The sequence below is a fragment of the Salmo salar genome, chromosome 09 (genome assembly GCF_965601325.2).
Source record: "Salmo salar chromosome 09, fSalSal1, whole genome shotgun sequence".
Lineage (NCBI taxonomy): Eukaryota > Metazoa > Chordata > Actinopteri > Salmoniformes > Salmonidae > Salmo > Salmo salar.
This window is the reverse complement of record NC_138299.1, coordinates 39,985,321-40,007,266: the sequence shown is the minus strand read 5'-3', so window position 1 is coordinate 40,007,266 and position 21,946 is coordinate 39,985,321. Positions and strand designations below refer to the sequence as shown.

Genomic DNA, 21,946 nt, shown 5'->3' with positions numbered 1-21,946 from the left:
TAGAACATTTTGGGGAGATTGGGTGCTCTGACTAAAATATAATATAATAAAATAGAATATTACCGAGTAAATCCTCAACAACAAAAGAAAAACGTTAAGGCAGGTGTTTCTCCTTTTCTCCCTATTTGTTGTGACCAATGGCAGTTCATTCAATTTGAAAGACTCTATTCCCTAAACAATGTAGGCTCATACAAGTTATGTTATGTAACAGTTTGTACCATTTATTCTGATGTTTCTGTACATCAAAAGCTAAACATTACTTTAGCCATATACTTTAGTCAAAGTTCAGCAGTGCAATATTTTCCACAAATGCAAATTACTTTTGGTTACAGACCAATTGTGTTTGGTGAAATAATACACTATGAAATTGTTGATAATGCAGACAGGTCAGATATACAGGTTAGGACCAGAGGATTCTAAAATCCCATGAATGTCTCTATAAATGCGAAAGGATTATAAACAATGGGACTAGCAATCTATTGTACCTCATTGCTAACAATGCGAGTGAAAATGACTGGAAGTGAATGTTAGCAGTACACAAGGTTTGTCATCAAACTTGGAAAATAACCACAATCGTAGTACATTTCAGCTACTCATCAAACACATAGCATAACTGTTTTACTGTCATTCTATTAATTCAAACGTTTATCAAATTATCTACAGTCACTTTACTACTTGATTTCCAGGCCACTGGTCACATTTTTTATGCTAATCCTGTAGGCGCTGGTCCAAGGAAATTGTTTATTTTCTAACACTGCTGCATGGAATTGTTACATTGTCCTAACCTGTATATTTTCGACCTAGCAAATAAGCATATATGATATACATTGGAACGTTGGAATGTTTTGGAATCTAGACTCAGGGGCCCCCTGGAATGGAACCTTCCAATGGAGTGTATATGGCTGAGGAGGGTCTCTGGGGGTGAGGAAAGCACTGGGTCTGGGGCCCTGATGTTATAGAGCTGGATGATGAAGAGGATGAGACGCATGAAGAGGATGAGCGTGGTGCCTGGTACCTGGGAATAAAGAAGAGGGAATACATGTTACATATTCGGTTGGCAACTTGAGTGTCTTCTTATATGGATCCTTTCATTAGGATTTTTTTTTGCTGCAACAAAGATTGTCACAAAAATGCTGTCTCAAGAGTAGGCCTAACATAGCAAATATAGTTGTACATCTATTCTGTTTTGTTGTAACGTGTCAGAAATGAAATCACGATATGCATGGTTCTAAATGCTGCCAATTATTAGTAAAGTAGGTAGGACAAATCACCTAACAGTTAATCAGCAAATACTGTAGGAACTCTGAGTGTCCTCCTCTACAGTTTTAAATCACCAGGTTACTACAGGTAACTCATCTGGTTATTATAGGTACTGTAACTCACCAGGTTACTACAGGTAACTCACCTGGTTATTATAGGTACTGTAACTCACCAGGTTACTACAGGTAACTCATCTGGTTATTATAGGTACTGTAACTCACCAGGTTACTACAGGTAACTCACCTGGTTATTATAGATACTGTAACTCACCAGGTTACTACATGTAACTCATCTGGTTATTATAGGTACTGTAACTCACCAGGTTACTACAGGTAACTCACCTGGTTATTATAGATACTGTAACTCACCAGGTTACTACATGTAACTCATCTGGTTATTATAGGTACTGTAACTCACCAGGTTACTACAGGTAACTCACCAGGTTACTACATGTAACTCATCTGGTTATTATAGGTACTGTAACTCACCAGGTTACTACAGGTAACTCATCTGGTTATTATAGGTACTGTAACTCACCAGGTTACTACAGGTAACTCATCTGGTTATTATAGGTACTGTAACTCACCTGGTTATTATAGATACTGTAACTCACCAGGTTACTACAGGTAACTCATCTGGTTATTATAGGTACTGTAACTCACCTGGTTATTATAGGTACTGTAACTCACCAGGTTACTACAGGTAACTCACCTGGTTATTATAGATACTGTAACTCACCAGGATACTACATGTAACTCATCTGGTTATTATAGGTACTGTAACTCACCAGGTTATTATAGGTACTGTAACTCACCAGGTTACTACAGGTAACTCACCTGGTTATTATAGGTACTGTAACTCACCAGGTTACTACAGGTAACTCACCTGGTTATTATAGGTACTGTAACTCACCAGGTTACTACAGGTAACTCACCTGGTTATTATAGGTACTGTATCTCACCGGGTTACTACAGGTAACTCACCTGGTTATTATAGATACTGTAACTCACCAGGTTACTACATGTAACTCATCTGGTTATTATAGGTACTGTAACTCACCAGGTTACTACAGGTAACTCACCTGGTTATTATAGATACTGTAACTCACCAGGTTACTACAGGTAACTCACCTGGTTATTATAGATACTGTAACTCACCAGGATACTACATGTAACTCATCTGGTTATTATAGGTACTGTAACTCACCAGGTTATTATAGGTACTGTAACTCACCAGGTTACTACAGGTAACTCACCTGGTTATTATAGGTACTGTAACTCACCAGGTTACTACAGGTAACTCACCTGGTTATTATAGGTACTGTAACTCACCAGGTTACTACAGGTAACTCACCTGGTTATTATAGGTACTGTATCTCACCGGGTTACTACAGGTAACTCACCTGGTTATTATAGATACTGTAACTCACCAGGTTACTACATGTAACTCATCTGGTTATTATAGGTACTGTAACTCACCAGGTTACTACAGGTAACTCACCTGGTTATTATAGATACTGTAACTCACCAGGATACTACATGTAACTCATCTGGTTATTATAGGTACTGTAACTCACCGGGTTATTATAGGTACTGTAACTCACCAGGTTACTACAGGTAACTCACCTGGTTATTATAGGTACTGTAACTCACCAGGTTACTACAGGTAACTCACCTGGTTATTATAGGTACTGTAACTCACCAGGTTACTACAGGTAACTCACCTGGTTATTATAGGTACTGTATCTCACCGGGTTACTACAGGTAACTCACCTGGTTATTATAGATACTGTAACTCACCAGGTTACTACATGTAACTCATCTGGTTATTATAGGTACTGTAACTCACCAGGTTACTACAGGTAACTCACCTGGTTATTATAGATACTGTAACTCACCAGGTTACTACATTAACTCATCTGGTTATTATAGGTACTGTAACTCACCAGGTTACTACAGGTAACTCATCTGGTTATTATAGATACTGTAACTCACCAGGTTACTACAGGTAACTCATCTGGTTATTATAGGTACTGTAACTCACCAGGTTACTACAGGTAACTCATCTGGTTATTATAGGTACTGTAACTCACCTGGTTATTATAGGTACTGTACGTCACCTGGTTATTATAGGTACTGTAACTCACCAGGTTACTACAGGTAACTCACCTGGTTATTATAGGTACTGTAACTCACCTGGTTATTATAGATACTGTAACTCACCTGGTTATTATAGGTACTGTAACTCACCAGGTTACTACAGGTAACTCATCTGGTTATTATAGGTACTGTAACTCACCAGGTTACTACAGGTAACTCACCAGGTTACTACAGGTAACTCATCTGTTTATTATAGGTAATGTAACTCACCAGGTTACTACAGGTAACTCATCTGGTTATTATAGGTACTGTAACTCACCAGGTTACTACAGGTAACTCACCAGGTTACTACAGGTAACTCATCTGGTTATTATAGGTACTGTAACTCACCAGGTTACTACAGGTAACTCACCAGGTAACTCACCTGGTTATTATAGGTACTGTAACTCACCAGGTTACTACAGGTAACTCACCTGGTTATTATAGGTACTGTAACTCACCAGGTTACTACAGGTAACTCACCTGGTTATTATAGGTACTCTAACTCACCAGGTTACTACAGGTAACTCACCAGGTTATTATAGGTACTCTAACTCACCAGGTTACTACAGGTAACTCACCTGGTTATTATAGGTACTGTAACTCACCAGGTTACTACAGGTAACTCACCAGGTTATTATAGGTACTGTAACTCACCAGGTTACTACAGGTACTCACCAGGTACTACAGGTAACTCATCTGGTTATTATAGGTACTGTAACTCACCAGGTTACTACAGGTAACTCACCAGGTAACTCACCTGGTTATTATAGGTACTGTAACTCACCAGGTTACTACAGGTAACTCACCTGGTTATTATAGGTACTGTAACTCACCAGGTTACTACAGGTAACTCACCTGGTTATTATAGGTACTGTAACTCACCAGGTTACTACAGGTAACTCACCTGGTTATTATAGGTACTGTAACTCACCAGGTTACTACAGGTAACTCACCTGGTTATTATAGGTACTCTAACTCACCAGGTTACTACAGGTAACTCACCAGGTTATTATAGGTACTCTAACTCACCAGGTTACTACAGGTAACTCACCTGGTATTATAGGTACTCTAACTCACCAGGTTACTACAGGTAACTCACCAGGTAACTCACCTGGTTATTATAGGTACTGTAACTCACCAGGTTACTACAGGTAACTCACCTGGTTATTATAGGTACTCTAACTCACCAGGTTACTACAGGTAACTCACCTGGTTATTTTAGGTACTGTAACTCACCAGGATCGTGACTTCCGGACCCTTCCTGATGCAGTTGTCCTGTCCCTGAATGGGACGTTGGCTAGCAGGTCTCTCCTGGGACTACCGTGACCTCCAAAGTTCTGTTCCAGGTGTGATCCGTTAAGGTTGAGGTTGTACATGCTGGGTGGGCTCATATCTAGCTCCAGGAGCATCACATTCTCAGCCTACAGAAATAATGAATGAGAGCGGAAGAGAGAGGGAGTTTAATATAATGAACAATGACAATGGAAAACATCTGTAATTGATGATAAATAAATGTGTGGAAAGTGGTTTCTTGCCACTAATCAGTTTGGTATGGAAATGGCCCTCAATTAGTTCGGAATGACACAATTTCATGTGTACCACATCTAAACCTGCATCACTATACTGAGAGCTTTACCGTTTCCAAAAAATACATATTTGGTTGTTTTTGGAGTCTTTGTTCATGTTTTTTTAGGGCCCCCATACTACACAACGAGGATGAGGAAGTGATTTGCCGTTTGGGGTAAGATTCTCAAAAACAAGTGAAATCAAAAAACGGTGTCTGGACCCTTCTATAACATTCCATTTACATAAGACATTTAGATTTGGTTGTAAAAAAAACTACAACTTTTCCTTTATGTTCAATCTCAGATATGAAAAATGTACCATAGATAAAAACCAAGCACCAACCCACCCGGTATCTACATGGAGCTCCTGCTGTGACAGCCATCTGTGCATACTGGCTGATTGGTCTCTTGTATCCCACCACAGACGTGGGCCTTCGCTTCACCTGATGAGCCGATTTACTGCAATAAGATGTGCAAGGGATGAATAGCTAGTTTAGGAGTTAGTTAAGGAGTGCAAAGAAAATAATAGTATCTTAGCGTGACAAAGTAACTTCGATTTCATAAACATGTGAAACAAGGAAATAATTGACCCTGTACCATTAACTCTGTACCAGTACCCCCTGTATATAGCCTCACTATTGTTATTTTACTGCTGCTGTTTAATTATTTGTTACTTACATTTTTTATTTAACACTTTTTTTCTTAACTTCTTAAAGCATTGTTGGTTAAGAGCTTGTAAGTAAGCATTTCACTGTAAGGTCTACACCTGTTGTATTCGGTGCATGTGACAAATACAAATTTGATTCGGATTTTAATCCAATTGTGACTAGCCTCATCAGTGACATTATTGTAACTGGCTTTGCAGAGCTGTCCTTTCAGCACCACAACGTTTGCCCTGACCACCTATACCTTTATGCAGTGGCTGGCCGATTAGCAGGGCTGTCCTTTCAGCACCAGTCAATAATATATTTGGTACCATTGCAATACTTAATACTTAATGAATATTAAGCTCATAAGACTAGTATAGACTAGCATAGACTATGTGAACTCACTGACCTTTCTGAAGGAACGAAGGGCCTAAACCTCCACTGGTCCTCGTCACTGTCAAAGTGAAGCCGGTTCATAATCGTGTTCTTTTCTTTGGGAGGGATGAAATTCTCAATTAAGAGATACCTGCAGGTAACACATAAAACAATATTATGAAAAGTGAACCAATTGGGGTAGTGTGTTTGTGTGTGCGTGCGTGCCTGTGTGATTATACGTTATTAAAACTCACTTGAACTTGAGTTCTCTGGTGAGTTCATTCTGTGTCTGCTCCAGCTCCTGTCTGGTCACTACATGCTCATCAATGACGTCCCCAATCTCAGCCTTCACCAGCTGCAGCTTGGCATACAACTGGATCAACGAGAGAGGAAACACAATAGGAGAACACATCCATTAAATGTTAACATCCTAATCAAAACAACCAGAAATGAGGGAATAGCATTTTGCATCAGAACACTGTCTAAAATCCCTTTATATTAAACATAAGGTCATGACAATGATCCCTGATGGGCTTTAGGGATATGGAAGGTTGGGGTCAATTCCAGTCAATTCAGATTTACACTGAAATGTAAATTCTCTTCAATGCTTTTCAATTAGGAAAATTTGGAATTGGAGTTTGGTTTACTTTCTGTATTGACTGGAATTGAAATGGAATTGACCCCAACCCTGCTGGTTAGTAATCCATCTTACCCTTTTCAGCTTCTTGGTTTTGAGTTCCACCTCCTGCTGCAGGGAGGAGGTGGTCTCTCTCAGCTCTCCCGTCTCCTCATCCTGAGCCATCACCTGCTGCTGGATCTCTCTCTCTCGTCTTATCTAAATACAAATAAAAAATACTTTTATTTTCCAGTGTGGGAACTTCCTTTGTGTAGTCATGTTTCACAATAAAGTGAGGCCTAGCCTGCACGCAAACAATACAACTTTTTTTTTTTCATATCACAGCCGCACTCCACGGTGCTGACCAAAATCTAAGATAGGTAAACACAGAGACACAATACAATGAATAAACCTGCATGTACACTACCAGTCAAAAGTTTGGACACACCTACTCATTCAAGGGTTTTTCTTTATTGTTTACTATTTTCTACATTGTAGAATAATAGTGAAGACATCAAAACTATGAAATAACACATATAGAATCATGTAGTAACCAAAAAAGTGTTAAACAAATCAAAATATATTTTATATTCTCCAAAGTAGCCACGCTTTGTCTTGACAGCTTTTGATGTCTTTCGACAATGTAGAAATAGTAAACAATAAAGAAAAACCCTTGAATGAGTAGGTGGGTCCAAACTTTTGACTGGTAGTGTATATCGAGAAACATGAAATAATATTGAATTACCACTTCCATCATGGTCATCAGACACAGCACTATTTCTGTTATAGTAGAGATATAGCCTAATTGTTTTGTGCCTTCTCCATGACTCCCTCAATCTATGAAATGAACATACCCTATTGGTTTATAGACGATCTCTCACCTGTTCTGCAATCTCTTGCCTCTTCAATTCCAGCATCTTCTGTTGCTCATTAGTGTGGTCAATAATGTTCTTTCCCCCAGCCAATATTTTGCTCTCCATTGCCTGGAGAGAAAGATACATGGCCATATGGATGGCTGATTATTGGAAAGATGGACGCTCTGTATCACCAATAAATAATGCATCATATTAAACATGATATCAAAATGCAAAATATTGTCTCATATACAGAAACAGAGAAAATAATGTATTGTCACCTTATATTTCTCAATAATCTTTTCCATAGCTTCCTGTTCCTTCTGCATGTCGTCCATCATCCTTCCCTTTTCCATCTGTTCTTTTTCACCAAATGGCTTCCATTTCTCTCTCGCCCCTGGGCTGCTATGGCTACTGGTGGGAAAAGCCTTTTTGGGGCTATCCTCCACAGAGCTAAATCTATGTATCGGTATTCTGGAGGTTACAGTTTTTGGGGGACTGCCCTCTACAGAGTTATCCATGGAGTTGAATCTCTCTACCCCTTTTTCATCCTCTTCTATCATCTTGCTTTCTTCTTCTTCCTTTATATAGTATTCCTCATTCCGCTTCCATTCCGCTTCCAGTGCCTTCCACAGTTCTGCATCCCTTTCTCTGTGGGCTACATCCTCAACAATCATACTTTTAGTCAGTCTTCTGCTATTTCTCCTTCTCCTCCTCTCCTTCGCCAGCGTCCCTCGCTCCTCCAGCTGGGCCTTCAGGCGGGCGATCTCCTCCTGGAACTCTCTCAGCAGAGCATCCTTTGGATCCTCATTGATTTTGGGTTTGTTCTTTATATTTTTGGCCCGGTTTGCATACCGTAGGGTGGTCAGGGATTCTTCATAGTGCTTGGACGCTGGTCCCAGAGTGGCTACCATGACTGTCTTAGCATTGCCACCCAGTGAATCCTGGAGTAGACGGGTCAGTTTAGAGTCCCTGTAAGGGATGTGGGTGCTCTTCCCATCCACCAGAGCTGAGATGACATTACCCAGTGCTGAGAGGGACAGGTTGATTTTAGTGGCCTCTTTCAGGCGCTCCCCTTTAGCACCTGTCTTGCTCTGGCGTTCGCTGCCAGCCAGGTCAACCATGTTCAGCTTCCCAACCCGTATGTGGTCCTCTCCATCTGCACCTTTCTCACTGCACTCCACCGTGATCATGAAGATGGCATGGGACCGCGAACTGCGTTCGTTCATATTGGTGAACCCCACAGACCTGGACTCATCTCCTATGTTCATGACATGTTCGAGCTCCATGACATTCTTGGTGACAACCGAAGACAGATCTTTGACATAAACCCCTGAATCTGGGTTCTCTTTGAGATCTAGTTTCTTGTTGTCTTTACATAACAGATCCCTGACCTCCTCACGATAGATCTCTAGATAGGATGCCCTCACTAAATATTGCTGATTCTGAGACCTGGAGATCTGTGTAAAAATGTGGTTAAATGAATTTGGGATGATCCCTCTTTCATTGTCTGTGGGCATACCTAGCATCGTGTATGTTTTACCTGTCCCAGTCTGCCCATATGCGAATATTGTACCATTGAATCCTTGTAACACGGAATCTACAAGAGGTCTGACGGTATCGTCATAAATATCGCTCTGTTTCGACTCATAGTCGTAGACCGCATCAAAGGTGAATGATTTCATGAGTTCTTCAGGTGACGCCCTTGGGTTCCTCAATGTGATCTGGCCCAGTTTTGAATTCACCTCCAATATGTTATCGTTGTCCATGGTCTCCTCTCTCCTGTTAAATGGGCGGCATCGCACCACCACCTTCACAGCCTCGCACGGTTTCGGTCTCGACATATTTATTCCTTTGATCCTTGACCATAAAAATGGATTTCTCCGCAACACAATTAAAAGTCACTGTATCTGTCGCTAATCGCGCATCAAGATGACTCATGTTTCCCCTCTTTCTCGAAGCATCCTCCGCCGAGCGGTACCCAGGTAAGCCAATTCATAGCTTTCGCAGAAAATGGTAACATGATGTACTTGGGCACACCTAATCACACGGACATCGCCTATACCACGTAGACTACATGTACTTCCTCCGACTCTGATGAATATACTTGATCCTGGCAACGATAACTGTCTCCACCCTTAATCCGCACGCACCGCACCGCCGCTACATGATACAAAGGATGCTGCGCCACCACTGCTAGAAAACACTGCCGTCAGCCAGCCAGCCCACATCCCCAGTACACACCCTTCCCTCTGCTGCAGACAATAGGAACAAGGCATGTGACCAACAAAACGAAGTGGATTAAAGCGAAACCTTGTAAACAGGTGTAGCCTAATGAAATTATTTAATACATCTGATCTAATAGGCATAACAAATTAACCGATTAGCACAAAATGTTCATTCATTCATTGAAAACAAAGAATATACATAAGCCTAGGCATTTGAATGTACTTCAATATCATTATTTATTCATTTACTGGCTCTAAATATTAAATACATCACTGCCCAAACCATGGCATAAAGACCAAAATCATAATAAAAAAAAGAAACATTCACCTCAGATGAATAAACATGACTGAACAGCCCAAGACTGGTCACTTATGAAAGCTGAAATGGCACCCTATATAGTGATCCTGGTCAAAAGGAGTCCACTATAGAGGGAGTCAATTGAGATGAAGACATGGATTTAAATTTACATTAAGAAGACTAGGATTGCCAGTTGGGTCAACACCTGCCTCAGATGGATATTACAGAATATTATCAAAAAGGGAACTGTCAAATAATGTTAAACACCCCAAAATAGAACTGTTAGTTATGAACTTGAAACATTCTGTGATTTGTAAAAACAGGCCCCTCATGATTTCTCTTCTGCAAACTTTAAAGAAATAAGCACTGAGCTTAAGTTAACAGACAAATACACAGCCTAGGCACATTCTAATGGCAGCCTGCTATTAGATGGTAGCAGTAGATGAGGAAAGTCACTTGTGGAATCGCTTGTTGGAGTCCTTGGCGTGATCCAGCAGTAGCTGACAGGGGGTGAAGTGGTTGCCGTAAACCTCCTCATACCTCCGCATCTTCTCTACTAGCTTGTCGGCACCGAAGGTATCCACAAACCGGAAAGGACCTGAACAGAGGTTTCAAGAGAAGGTTAAAACAATGTAGGATTCAATCTTTCAAAAGGACAAACTATGATGGCACGATAGAATAATATTGGCATATCTGATAGCTGTCTAAAATACTGAAATTGGATAAATCTAATTTATTCAAGTCCGGCTCCACAAACTGGAAAGGACTAAACAGGGAAGTTGAAAGGAAAGTCCTAATTGTAGCACAACAAAAAGGCTGTGCTTGCTGTTAAACCCGAAAAGAGTTCAGCAACACATGCAATGTCATTAGAGCTGTTTATGCTCATGTCATGTGATCATCCTGTATGTGTGGCAGGCTCAGCTGGTAAAAGGTCATGGGTTCAATTTCCACAGGGATTAGATGTATAGCAAAAATGTATGCAGTCACTGCACTGTAAGTCGCATATAGTATAAGACCAGTGGAGGCTGCTGAAGGGAGGACAGCTCATAATGGCCAGAATGGAGTAAATGGAATCAAACATGGTTTTCATGGTTGATGCCATTCCATTCACTCCATTCCAACCATTATTATGAGCTGTCTAGAGAAGGAACATTTAACCTCCACTGCTGATTTTCATTCTTGTCCTTTAGTCAGGGACCAACTTAAACCTGGAACACTGGTTGGTGCAATTCATTATGAGAATTAATTATAGAACAGAAACCCAGCAGTATTCCGTCCGGACCTCCAGACCCATTTGAATAACTTGCTATAGAGGAAATCCCTACCACCAAGGCAGGGGGGGAATCCCAGTCCGAACACAGCTCCTATATCTCCCTCTACGGGGCCGTTCAGGATCCCCTCCTGCAGACACATCACTGCCTCGTTCACGAACCGCGAGACCAGACGGTACTGGATATCAGAGTCTGAAGACCTGGAGGAAAAAGACCCAGACAGTTAAGTGGTAGTGTGGAGAGTAGATGATCCTGTGTGGCTCAGTTGGTAAGAGGGTTGAGCTAGCAAATGCCATTCCCACTGGGATCACATACAAAAAATGTATGCATTCACTGTACTGCAAGTCACTTCAGAGGAGACATTTCCGCAGCGGTTGCAACTTACACTGAAGGGTTTGGTGTCAATTTGAATTTCTCCAGGAGGTCGTCAATATCAGGGTTGACATCTTTGCTTTTGAGTCCTGGCGTATACACATAGCAGCCCTTTCCTGATTTGCGGCCTGTTGATGGAAAATACATCTAATTGGGTATCAGATAAAACCAATGAGGATCATGCGTTTCCCATTACATAATTTCTCTCCCAAAATGTCCTTGATTCTTCACATACTCTCCTTCTCAAACCTCATTGGTGGAGAAGTTCCAAAGCTCCTCCCCTCTTACCTTCTCCTCCAATGTATTGAGAAAGAAAGCAAGATGAAGGGATGCAAGAAATCGAGGGAAGTCTAAAACATTTTGAAAGAGCCTTTGACTCAAAGTCCTACAAACAAGAATTTACCCTTAAATCCTCTCTCCACCATGGTCTTCAGCACCTCAACGTTTCCACCTCCGAACCTGGATCCGAATGCTTTGCCGAGGTCCTCGGCCACATGGGCAGCCACGTCAATGCCCACCTCATCAGCCAGTGTAGCTGCACCCACTGGGAACCCAAAACCTGTGGTCAGGGCATCCAGCTTCTTGGGGCTAATGCCCTCCTGAGAACACACAGCACATAAATACAGGTACATTACTTGGATTTTTGGAGACAATACCCACGCCATTCCAACATTGTAGATGAAGAAACACTAACCTGTAGTACTCGCACTGCCTCAGCTAACATAGGAGCCAGACACCTGGTGGTGTAGAACCCAGGTCCATCCTGCAAACAAGCACAGGTTATTATAGGCCCATGAAAAGCACTACACTATAAACTATATCAAATTCATATATTAGTGTCGTTATGTTTGTCAACAAGCTAAGGGAGAACATGGGAAGTGGGCACTGAGCAGAAGCGCACTCACTCCAACAACGATGATGACTTTCCCCTGCTTCAGGCCTACGGCAACAGCAGAGGCAGTGGTGTCTTTAGAGGTCTTATCTGTCGTGATGATCTCCAACAGCTGCATCTTGTCCACTGGAGAGAAGTAGTGCATACCAATAACCTACAGGAATAGAAAATACAACTCTATTTATTGCAATGGCTCCCGTTATACAGGAAAAACTACTCGGTGGCCTTGTGGTTAGTGTCTGCCAAGTCATATCCCTGACCAAGTCATATCAAAGACTCTGAAAATGGGACCTGCATCCTCTCTGCTTAGCACTCAGTATTAAAGGGATTTTGGCAATGAGGCACCTCATCTACTTCCCCAGAGTCAGATTAACTAGTGGATAAATGTTTGTCTCAGTGTCCAGTATGAAGGAAGTTAGAGGAAGTTTCGCGAGTCAATGCTAATTAGCATTAGCACAATGGCGAAGTCCACAGATATCTGCTAGCAGATACCATAGACTTCCAGCCATTATGCTAACCCTAGTTAGCAATTGCGCTAGCTACCAACTTTCTTCAAACTGCATGCATAGACATAAAAATGGTATCCACAAGTTCATCCAACTCTGGGGAAGTAGACAAAATCCCAAAGTATCCCTTTAAGGAGACGGATTGAGGGTAAGGCCCTGAAACAGACTAGCATCCTGTCCAGGTGTACTTGTGCATCAAGTTGCCTCGTGTGCCAGAAACAGGAGATTGGCTCCTGCCTCTATGGGATGTTCTGGCTTGGACAAGGCTTACTTATACAGAGACAATAACCAGCCCAAAGCACACAAAACATGTAGCCTGAGAGGTTATTGTGGGCAAAGGGATTCTAGTGAGTGGTTTGAATCCAGCTTGAAGGAGCAATAAGACCTTTTTTTAACAAGAATGTTAATCCTATTGAACTCTTACTAAACCTACCTTTTCTGGCCTCATGCTAGCAGCAGCAATATCTTTGATGGGGAGAGCAGACGTGTTGGTGGCAAATATACAGTGAGGTGGAATCACCTGAAATCAGAGAAAAAAGTTAATTTAGAACAAGGTTGTCCAAAAAGAAACACATTTTAGTTTTGTATTTGAAAAAGCTTTCCGTTGTGTGCCCTAATTACCACGCAGATTTAAAAATTCCGCGCTACTTACAGCTTCCACCTCCTTGATGACTCGGTGTTTGATGTTGATGTCCTCAAACACAGCTTCAATGACCATGTCAGCCTTCTCAAAACCACTGTAGTCTAACTGGCCAGTTAAGCTGGACAGTGTGGAGTCCCTCTCAAATGACGTGATGGCCTTCTTTTTGATTTTGTCATTGAGGCTGGTGATGAAAGTGAGGGCAGGTTTAATCTCTGTACTAGCTACCCAATCAACATTTATGTTAAGTATGTCGAGAGAGATTAGGGCAGGTTCAACAATATTTAGTTTCTTCATTATAAACAACTGCAGCTATGCTTTAAGGGTCAGATCCCCAGACCCAGATTAAGCCTAGTCCTGGACTAAAATGCAATCTCTTAATCTGAAGGAAACCGTTTCTAGGAGTTTAACCCCCAATATGCCAGACAGCCAGGACATCGTGTATCTGAAATAGTCAATAGCTAATTAGTGGTACGCTATTCGTCTTTTTCTGTATAGACCGACAGCAACTTCTGGTGCTTCATTATATATTCTGATTGGCTGGCTTGTTCTTGTTTCAGGAAACAAAATACCACATTAATCAGATAATATATCTGGCCATTACAACAAATCAAAGACTTCTGACCAAATGCATAGTTACTGCACCTTGCCTTTGTAGGGCAGTATTGCGCTCTGGTAAACCCACCCTTTGTAGACCTGCTGCTGACCCCTGCTCAACCCTTCCACGGTGGTGTCCTTCAGGACAGTGTGGATGCCCTTGTCCACAGTCACCTGGGCAATGCCTGCACCCATCAGACCTGCTCCCAAGATAGCCAGGTTCCTGGTGGATGCGGAATGAAGAAACAGGCTATTACAATAGAATGGAATTATTGTCCACCAAGGATTCCCACCCCCCAAATCATTTTGTTAGTACCATATCTCCAGTTACAAGGTTAATGTCATGACCTCTCAAATAATGAAATCAGCACAAGTGGTTTGATCTCCAAGAAACTCTGAATCATCTGACCAGTATTACAATATTTGTAATAAGGTTCACATTTTTCACTGATTGAAACATGAAAATAGCTATTTAACTGGTTTTGGGTCAAAGGTCATCACTTACTTGACCGGTCTCTCGGGGACTCCAAAGCGGTTCTTCTTGCATGCCACTTGGCCATGGTAAAGTCCGATCAGGGCATTTGATTCAGAAGTCATTGCCAGTTTGCCAAAGTTCTGTAAAGAATTAATAAGAATGACAAAACAGTGACTGAAAGAAACCATGTTCCATACAAAACCATTACATTTACTGATGAGCATAAATCTATTTAACTCCATGTATATTCTCTGACCTGTGCTTCTGCCAAATAGCCAGAATCTGGGCCCTGTTCCAAGCCAGACTTCACACTCTGAGGGGGCAGAAAGAGGAACAAATATAAGTTAAGTCTTTTTCAATAGTACCATGAGAGAGAAGTTTAACCTGGAGCTCTGCGTCCACTTTTTAAAAACTGCTGCCACTTCATATCCTTAACTCACTAACAGAGATATGCCAAAGTCCTACCTCAATGATTTTCAAGGGGGCAGGATACAGTCCCTTGCTCATCTTCATGACTTTGCCAGTAACATTTTTGTAGATCTGTTGCCGCACAAACTGAATGCCCATTACGTAGTCTTGTACTTCTGCAGAGGAAGGAGAAAAAAAACTACAAATGTTAAAAGCATCCAAAAAAAGGTTGTTTACATGCATAAAAACAAGGACTGAAAGTGTGATGTAACATATGGTAAAAGGTTGAAAAACAACAAACATGAGACGCTTACAATTCAAAACCTGCCTTCATATTATGTAGATTATATATAGTAGAGTCTGTTTTTTGCACTATACCAAGAGCACTGTATAGCTACATGGTATTGGCCTCTAATACGCAAATACTTACTCTGCATCATGCCTTTCTTCTTGGTGAGCAAGATCTTCTTGTGGACAATTCCTCTGGCACACTGTATGGCAACCTCCTCCAGGTACTCAATGGTCCTCTCCTCTGGACTCTTCAATCCAGGTCCTGGAATATCAAAAAGGGGGATCAATAAGCAGCAGTTAAGACACCTTCACTGACAGTATCTAACCTGTAAACAATTTCCAGTTATTGTAATCTCAGAACATTCTATCAATACTGGTATGCTCTTATCAGTAACATTTATTGATTACTGTACCTAGTGGGTCCACTAGCTGATGGACCAGACCCATCTTCTTGGCTTTGTCTGCCTTGATGTTTCTTCCAGTCAGCATCATGTCAAAGGCACCAGGAATACCGACCTGAAGATAAAGTAGTGTAAAATATGTTGACAGCATTCCATTTATTTATTTTTAACTGCCGACAACAAATCAAGAACATTTAAACACTACTACAACAGACAGAGGGCTGCAAATCAGATCAATGAATTAAAGAATACTGTAGCATTCTGCAGTACAGTCAGTGTGCATACTGTAGTGACAATGAGTTTCACTCTACCAATATCATTGAAACACAACACTGACCAAAAATAAACACAACATCTAGTGTTGGTCACATGTTTCATGAGCAAAAAGAAAAGATCCCAGAAATGTCACAAACTTCATGCATCTCTGTTAGAGAGCATTTCTCCTTTGCCAAGCTAATCCAACCACCTGACAGGTTTGGCATATCAAGAATCTGATTAAACAGTACGATTATACAGGTGCACCTTGTGCTGGTGACAATAAATGGCAACTAAAATGTGCAGTTGTCACAACACAATGTCACAGATGTCTCAAGTTGAGGGAGTGTGCAATTGGCATGCTGACTGCAGGAATGTCCAGCAGAGCTGTTGCCAAAGAATTTAATGTTCATTTCTCTACCACAAACCGCCTCCAACGTCGTTTTAGATCATTTGACAGTACGTCCAACCGGCCTCACAACCGCAGACCACGTAACCAGGGCAGCCCAGGACCTCAACAGCAGTCTTCTTCACCTGCAGGATCGTCTGAGACCAGCCACCCGGACAGCTGCTGAAACTGTGGGTTTGCACAACCCAAGAATTTCTGTACAACCTATCAGAAACCATCTCAGAGAAGCTCATCTGCATGCTCGTCATCCGCACCAGGGTCTTGACCTGAATGCAGTTTGGCGTCGTAACAGACTTCAGTAGGCACATGCTCACCTTCAATGGTACACTAGCATTCTGGAGAAGTGTGCTCTTCACGGGTGAATCCCGGCTGCAACTGTACCAGGCAGATCGCGTTTATTGAGTCGTGTGTGGGCGAGCAGTTTACTGATATCAACGTTGTGAACAGAGTGCCCTATGGTGGCAGTTGTGTTATGGTATGGGCAGGCATAAGCTACAGACAACGAACACAATTGAATTTTAACGATAGCAATTTGAATGCACAGAAATACTGTGACAAGATCCTGAGGCCCTATCGTCGTACCATTCATCTGCCAACATCACCTCATGTTTCAGCATGATAATGCACAGCCCCATGTCGCAAAGATCTGTTTAACTGTGCTGTTCAGGTAGGGTTTCTGAACGTATAAAGTATTTTCCCCAGATACTGACCATCTTAGGGAGTCTCTGTGTTCCTCCAGCTCCAGGTAGAAGACCAAGCATCACCTCAGGGGTTCCCAGCACTGTCTTCTTACTCTTAGTAGCAACTCTGTACTGGCAGGCGATGGCAAACTAAAGACAACAGATTGAAACATAACGTTTAGAAAATCAATAACTTATGAAGAAAGGAAGTCAAATTTGTCTTGTTGACAGAGATGATTTTGTAATTTGTTACGATACTGAGTAATACTAGACGAAGTAAAATTATGGGACTTGCTTTAGCTATTTAAAACAATTTTTTGTGGTGGTGGAAGAAGTGTTCTGATTACAGATTTGAAAAACAGAAGTAGACTAAGATGCCATACATTGCAGGGAAAGTGGTCAACATTTTAACAAAAAATGTAAAAGGATACTTCAGGATTTTGGCAATGAAGCCCTTTATCTACTTACCCAGAGTTAGATGAACTCGTGGATACCATGTGTGTGCAGTTTGAAGGAAGTTGCTTGCTAGATGTTACCATAGACATCCAGTCATTGTGCTAATGCTAGTTAGCATTGGCTCACAAAACTACCCCAACTTCCTTCATACTGGACACAGAGACATAAAAATGGTATCCACAAGTTGATCTGACTCCGGGGAAGTAAAGGGCTTCATTGCCTAAATCCTGAAGTATGGCTTTAAAAAGTATCCCTTTAAAAAGGTTAGATTAAATGTAGTTGATGCGGTTACTAAAACAGCTGCATCTTTTGATCTGTAGAATATATTTCTGTTCCGATTTCAGATTTGAATAGCAGAGAAGTAGACCAAGAAGTCATGACCTCTAAGTTTTTGTCTAAGTTGTTGGGAAAGTGGTCAGAAGCCGATGTGTCAACGTCACAATAGGCCTTTTCACACTGCTTTGTCCTTAGCCCCAGGCTGTCCTGAGCCCCAGGCTGTCCTGAGCCCCAGGCTGTCCTGAGCCCCAGGCTGTCCTGAGCCCCAGGCTGTGAATCCTTGGCAATTTGCTGAGGCAATATTACTGCAACATTTTTTTATTAGGTTTCTAGCCTGGGGCTAGTTTCTGTCATTCTGTTCACCTCTAAGCCGCCTCCTAAGCAGGAGCCGTTGATGGCCGCAACAATGGGCTTGGACGATTTCTCAATCCTCTCAAACATCTTCTGTCCCTCCTGAGATAGCTTTGTGACCTCCTCAGCGGTGTTACAGGCCTGGATCATGCTGTAAAGGAGAGGAGAGACAGTTGTTGTTTTAGCACTCTAAAACACACAAACCTTGCAGTGGTGAAATGCATTACACTAGACTGATATGCAACATTGAGCATCATGTAAGCCTGAACTAGGCTACTATCTAATCTGAGTACAGCATTTTAATTACACAGCATGTAAGCCAAGGTGGCACCAAATATTAACATTTATATATTTCTATCATATAATGTGAAAGGTGTGACTGACTTGATGTCAGCTCCTGCAATGAAGCAGCCAGGCTTGGAGGAGATGAGGACAGCACTCTGGACTGCATCGTTGGCCAAGACCTCATTAAATACTTCTATCATCTCATTTTGCATCCGGACCGACAGAGTGTTGACCTGTAAAAACAAGGATAGACATACAATAGTGGGGCCTCCTGAGTGGTGCAGCGGTCTAAGGCACTGCATTGAAGTGCTTGAGAGGTCACTACAGACCCGGGTTCGACCCCATAGGGCAGTTTAAAAAGGGATTTATAAATACATTTGATAGATTGAAATTTGATTGGTACTGTACATGGAAAATGTATTTTTAAATACATTACCTTAGAATTTGGGTCATTCATCCGAATGACTGCCACATCCTCTTTCACTTCATAGTTGACATGGGTTCGGGCTGAGAAGAAAGAGAGATCGAATGAACTCCATACTTTTTATTTTATAATCAAGTTATCACAAGTAGTCGTTCAACTTACCTGACATGGCAAGGGCAACTGAAAAGGTACGGCATGAGATACCTAAAAATACAAAATAAGAAGAGGGTTAACGTTAACTAAATTCAATACATTAGCTACTGATAAGGAAGCTAGCCAGCTAACAAAAACTAGCTAAGGTTGAGGGGGTGTGTCTCTGTAGGGAGTGAAATATTTAGGCCACGCTTTATATATTCTAGGCCTGGGGCTGCAACAGATAACTCATGACAAGTGTTGATGACGAGACGTATGGGTGGGGTGGTGGGGGGGGGGGTCTGACCTCAAAAAGACACTGAACTTTCACCTAGATTCCCTGTCCACACAGCAAATTAGACAATGACAAATGGAAGCATCTAATGTAAAGTGTAGATTTATCAAGAAAACAATTAAATTGCATGGAAAGTTTGATTTTGGCGATCATATCTAGTCAGCTAGACTAACGTTAACTAAGTTAACTTAATTCATGTGACGTAGCTAGTTTGCTCACTCGGTGAAAGTTCACTCGCATCAGTTAACTATCTAGCTATCTTAATTAATGAATTACAAATAGGGAGCTAAAGCCAGATGTGTGTACCAGTAAAGTTGTGTTGCTAAATTAGTTAGTAAACGGTGTTAGCTAGCAACCGGTAGACTTCTAACAGCTAAGTTAACGTTTGCTAGCCAAGTTAGCTGCACCATTAGCACTAGCTAACATCTCAGACAGTAGAGAGGCGCCGGTTTACAAAATGTGGCTAAACAATAGAATAACATTTGACTTTTGCATCAATTGCACACATTTCAACACAATTTTACCTGAGAGGTCATATCTCCTTGCTGTAATTCTGGACAGCGCACCCAGAGCTCGAACACCAGCCATTTTAGGAGGTCAAGAACACCGAAACAACCTGACTGCTGACAACCAATGTTTATAGATACACTAGATGACTGATACGGGGCGCAGTGTTAAAGCCACCGTGCCTCCATCTTGGCACTCCCTCACGTTGTAAAAAAAATAGTTTGGAAGCTATAGAAATGCATTTCTTAACTTCTACATTCGTTTTTGCCACATTTCTTTTTTACAGACACATTCATCCATACTTTTAAATTATATTATGTGAGATGAACATACATATACATATATATATATATTTAAAAGCATTTTCCTTTAAGTATATATTTTTGAAATGACTAATGTTACTGTCCCCACTACAACACCAAAAATAGCTAAATACATGTCATTTTGTCCTTGAAACATTTAATTGAAATACTGTAGAATTCCATTAATTCCTATGGAGGACTGCTCCTACCGAGGAGTGACAATATGGCCGACCGGTGGCTTCAATCCAGGGTTTATATACATCATTGCTGACAACCGAAAGACATGCGGGAGCACATGACAGAAGTGAGGGAAAAAACAATAGCGAGAAATAAATATTTATAGCGTGTTTTTATACGCAGTAACAAAGTTTATGGGGAAAATTGATGGCGTTTTTTTTTAGATAGCCTTCATCAGCTAACATCACTTTTTGTGAATTTTGAAGAATTTATGTAATGAGAAAAAACACATGAAGCACATAAATGATTCCTAATTAATAAGGTCATGTTAAATGGCTTCTATTATCTCATAGAACGAAACGTATTAAATCTTCTAAACCTGTGTTAACCTCAGACCTTATTTTCGGCGTTTATTCCAAAACCGTATTCATTTCCCATATTTTTTTTGAAATAGGGATGGATGAACGAACCGGAGCTAATATATTTCCAGGATTTTGGACTACAAACTGTCGAGCTCTATGATCTGTATATATCCAATGATTTATAAATACACTAGATTACCAATAGGGGGCACTGTGTTGAAGCTGCCGCGCCTTTGTCTTGGCACTCCCTCACCATTGTAAAACATATACTGCTCAAAAAAATAAAGGGAACAGTAAAATAACACATCCTAGATCTGAATGAATGAAATAATCTTATTAAATACTTTTTTCTTTACATAGTTGAATGTGCTGACAACAAAATCACACAAAAATAATCAATGGAAATCCAATTTATCAACCCATGGAGGTCTGGATTTGGAGTCACACTCAAAATTAAAGTGGAAAACCACACTACAGGCTGATCCAACTTCGATGTAATGTCCTTAAAACAAGTCAAAATGAGGCTCAGTAGTGTGTGTGGCCTCCACGTGCCTGTATGACCTCCCTACAACGCCTGGGCATGCTCCTGATGAGGTGGCGGATGGTCTCCTGAGGGATCTCCTCCCAGACCTGGACTAAAGCATCCGCCAACTTCTGGACAGTCTGTGGTGCAATGTGGCTTTGGTGGATGGAGCGAGACATGATGTCCCAGATGTGCTCAATTGGATTCAGGTCTGGGGAACGGGCGAGCCAGTCCATAGTATCAATGCCTTCCTCTTGCAGGAACTGCTGACACACTCCAGCCACATGAGGTCTAGCATTGTCTTGCATTAGGAGAAACCCAGGGCCAACCGCACCAGCATATGGGCTCACAAGGGGTCTGAGGTTCTCATCTCGGTACCTAATGGCAGTCAGGCTACCTCTGGCGAGCACATGGAGGGCTGTGCGGCCCCCCACAGAAATGCCACCCCACACCATGACTGACCCACCGCCAAACCGGTCATGCTGGAGGATGTTGCAGGCAGCAGAACGTTCTCCACGGCGTCTCCAGACTCTGTCACGTCTGTCACGTGCTCAGTGTGAACCTGCTTCATCTGTGAAGAGCACAGGGCGCCAGAGGCGAATTTGCCAATGTTGGTGTTCTCTGGCAAATGCCAAACGTCCTGCACGGTGTTGGGCTGTAAGCACAATCCCCACC

General features: G+C 41.6%; 2 protein-coding genes across 2 annotated transcripts; both read right to left on the bottom strand.

Annotated features, from left to right (window-relative positions):
• Window positions 1–143: 143 nt before the first annotated feature.
• On the bottom strand, window positions 144–9,786 carry LOC106611332 (kinesin-like protein KIF3B). Its single transcript, XM_014211438.3, has 8 exons — window positions 7,740–9,786; window positions 7,486–7,587; window positions 6,701–6,823; window positions 6,243–6,361; window positions 6,023–6,139; window positions 5,314–5,425; window positions 4,638–4,822; window positions 144–1,015 (listed from the first exon to the last, which is right to left on the bottom strand). The coding sequence occupies exons 1-8, from the start codon at window positions 9,300–9,302 to the stop codon at window positions 859–861; spliced, it is 2,478 nt and encodes an 825-aa protein (XP_014066913.2). The 5' UTR covers window positions 9,303–9,786; the 3' UTR covers window positions 144–858.
• Window positions 9,787–9,904: 118 nt separating this feature from the next.
• Window positions 9,905–20,066, bottom strand: LOC106611334 (trifunctional enzyme subunit alpha, mitochondrial). The gene is made up of 20 exons (XM_014211460.3): window positions 19,925–20,066; window positions 19,136–19,177; window positions 18,986–19,056; window positions 18,649–18,782; window positions 18,277–18,415; window positions 17,212–17,331; window positions 15,850–15,952; window positions 15,576–15,698; window positions 15,203–15,321; window positions 14,994–15,050; window positions 14,768–14,877; window positions 14,351–14,485; window positions 13,678–13,849; window positions 13,459–13,545; window positions 12,533–12,673; window positions 12,322–12,390; window positions 12,031–12,226; window positions 11,641–11,755; window positions 11,310–11,455; window positions 9,905–10,582 (listed from the first exon to the last, which is right to left on the bottom strand). Exons 1-20 carry the CDS (start codon window positions 19,986–19,988, stop codon window positions 10,437–10,439), a joined length of 2,289 nt encoding a protein of 762 aa, XP_014066935.1. The 5' UTR covers window positions 19,989–20,066; the 3' UTR covers window positions 9,905–10,436.
• Window positions 20,067–21,946: the final 1,880 nt, after the last annotated feature.

What these genes read in the sequence shown, in the direction of transcription:
- LOC106611334 (XM_014211460.3), bottom strand. Translation starts at nt 19,988, where the DNA reads ATGGCTGGTGTTCGAGCTCTGGGTGCGCTGTCCAGAATTACAGCAAGG. An exon ending in AGTTGCCCTTGCCATGTCAG is followed by an intron (nt 19,057 to 19,135) that starts GTAAGTTGAACG and finishes CTTTCTTCTCAG; the next exon opens with CCCGAACCCATGTCAACTAT. An exon ending in CCCCCTTGAAAATCATTGAG is followed by an intron (nt 15,051 to 15,202) that starts GTAGGACTTTGG and finishes CTGCCCCCTCAG; the next exon opens with AGTGTGAAGTCTGGCTTGGA.
- LOC106611332 (XM_014211438.3), bottom strand. Translation starts at nt 9,302, where the DNA reads ATGTCGAGACCGAAACCGTGCGAGGCTGTGAAGGTGGTGGTGCGATGC. An exon ending in AAACCAAGAAGCTGAAAAGG is followed by an intron (nt 6,362 to 6,700) that starts GTAAGATGGATT and finishes TCGTTGATCCAG; the next exon opens with TTGTATGCCAAGCTGCAGCT. An exon ending in GAGCTCCATGTAGATACCGG is followed by an intron (nt 4,823 to 5,313) that starts GTGGGTTGGTGC and finishes TTATTTCTGTAG; the next exon opens with GCTGAGAATGTGATGCTCCT.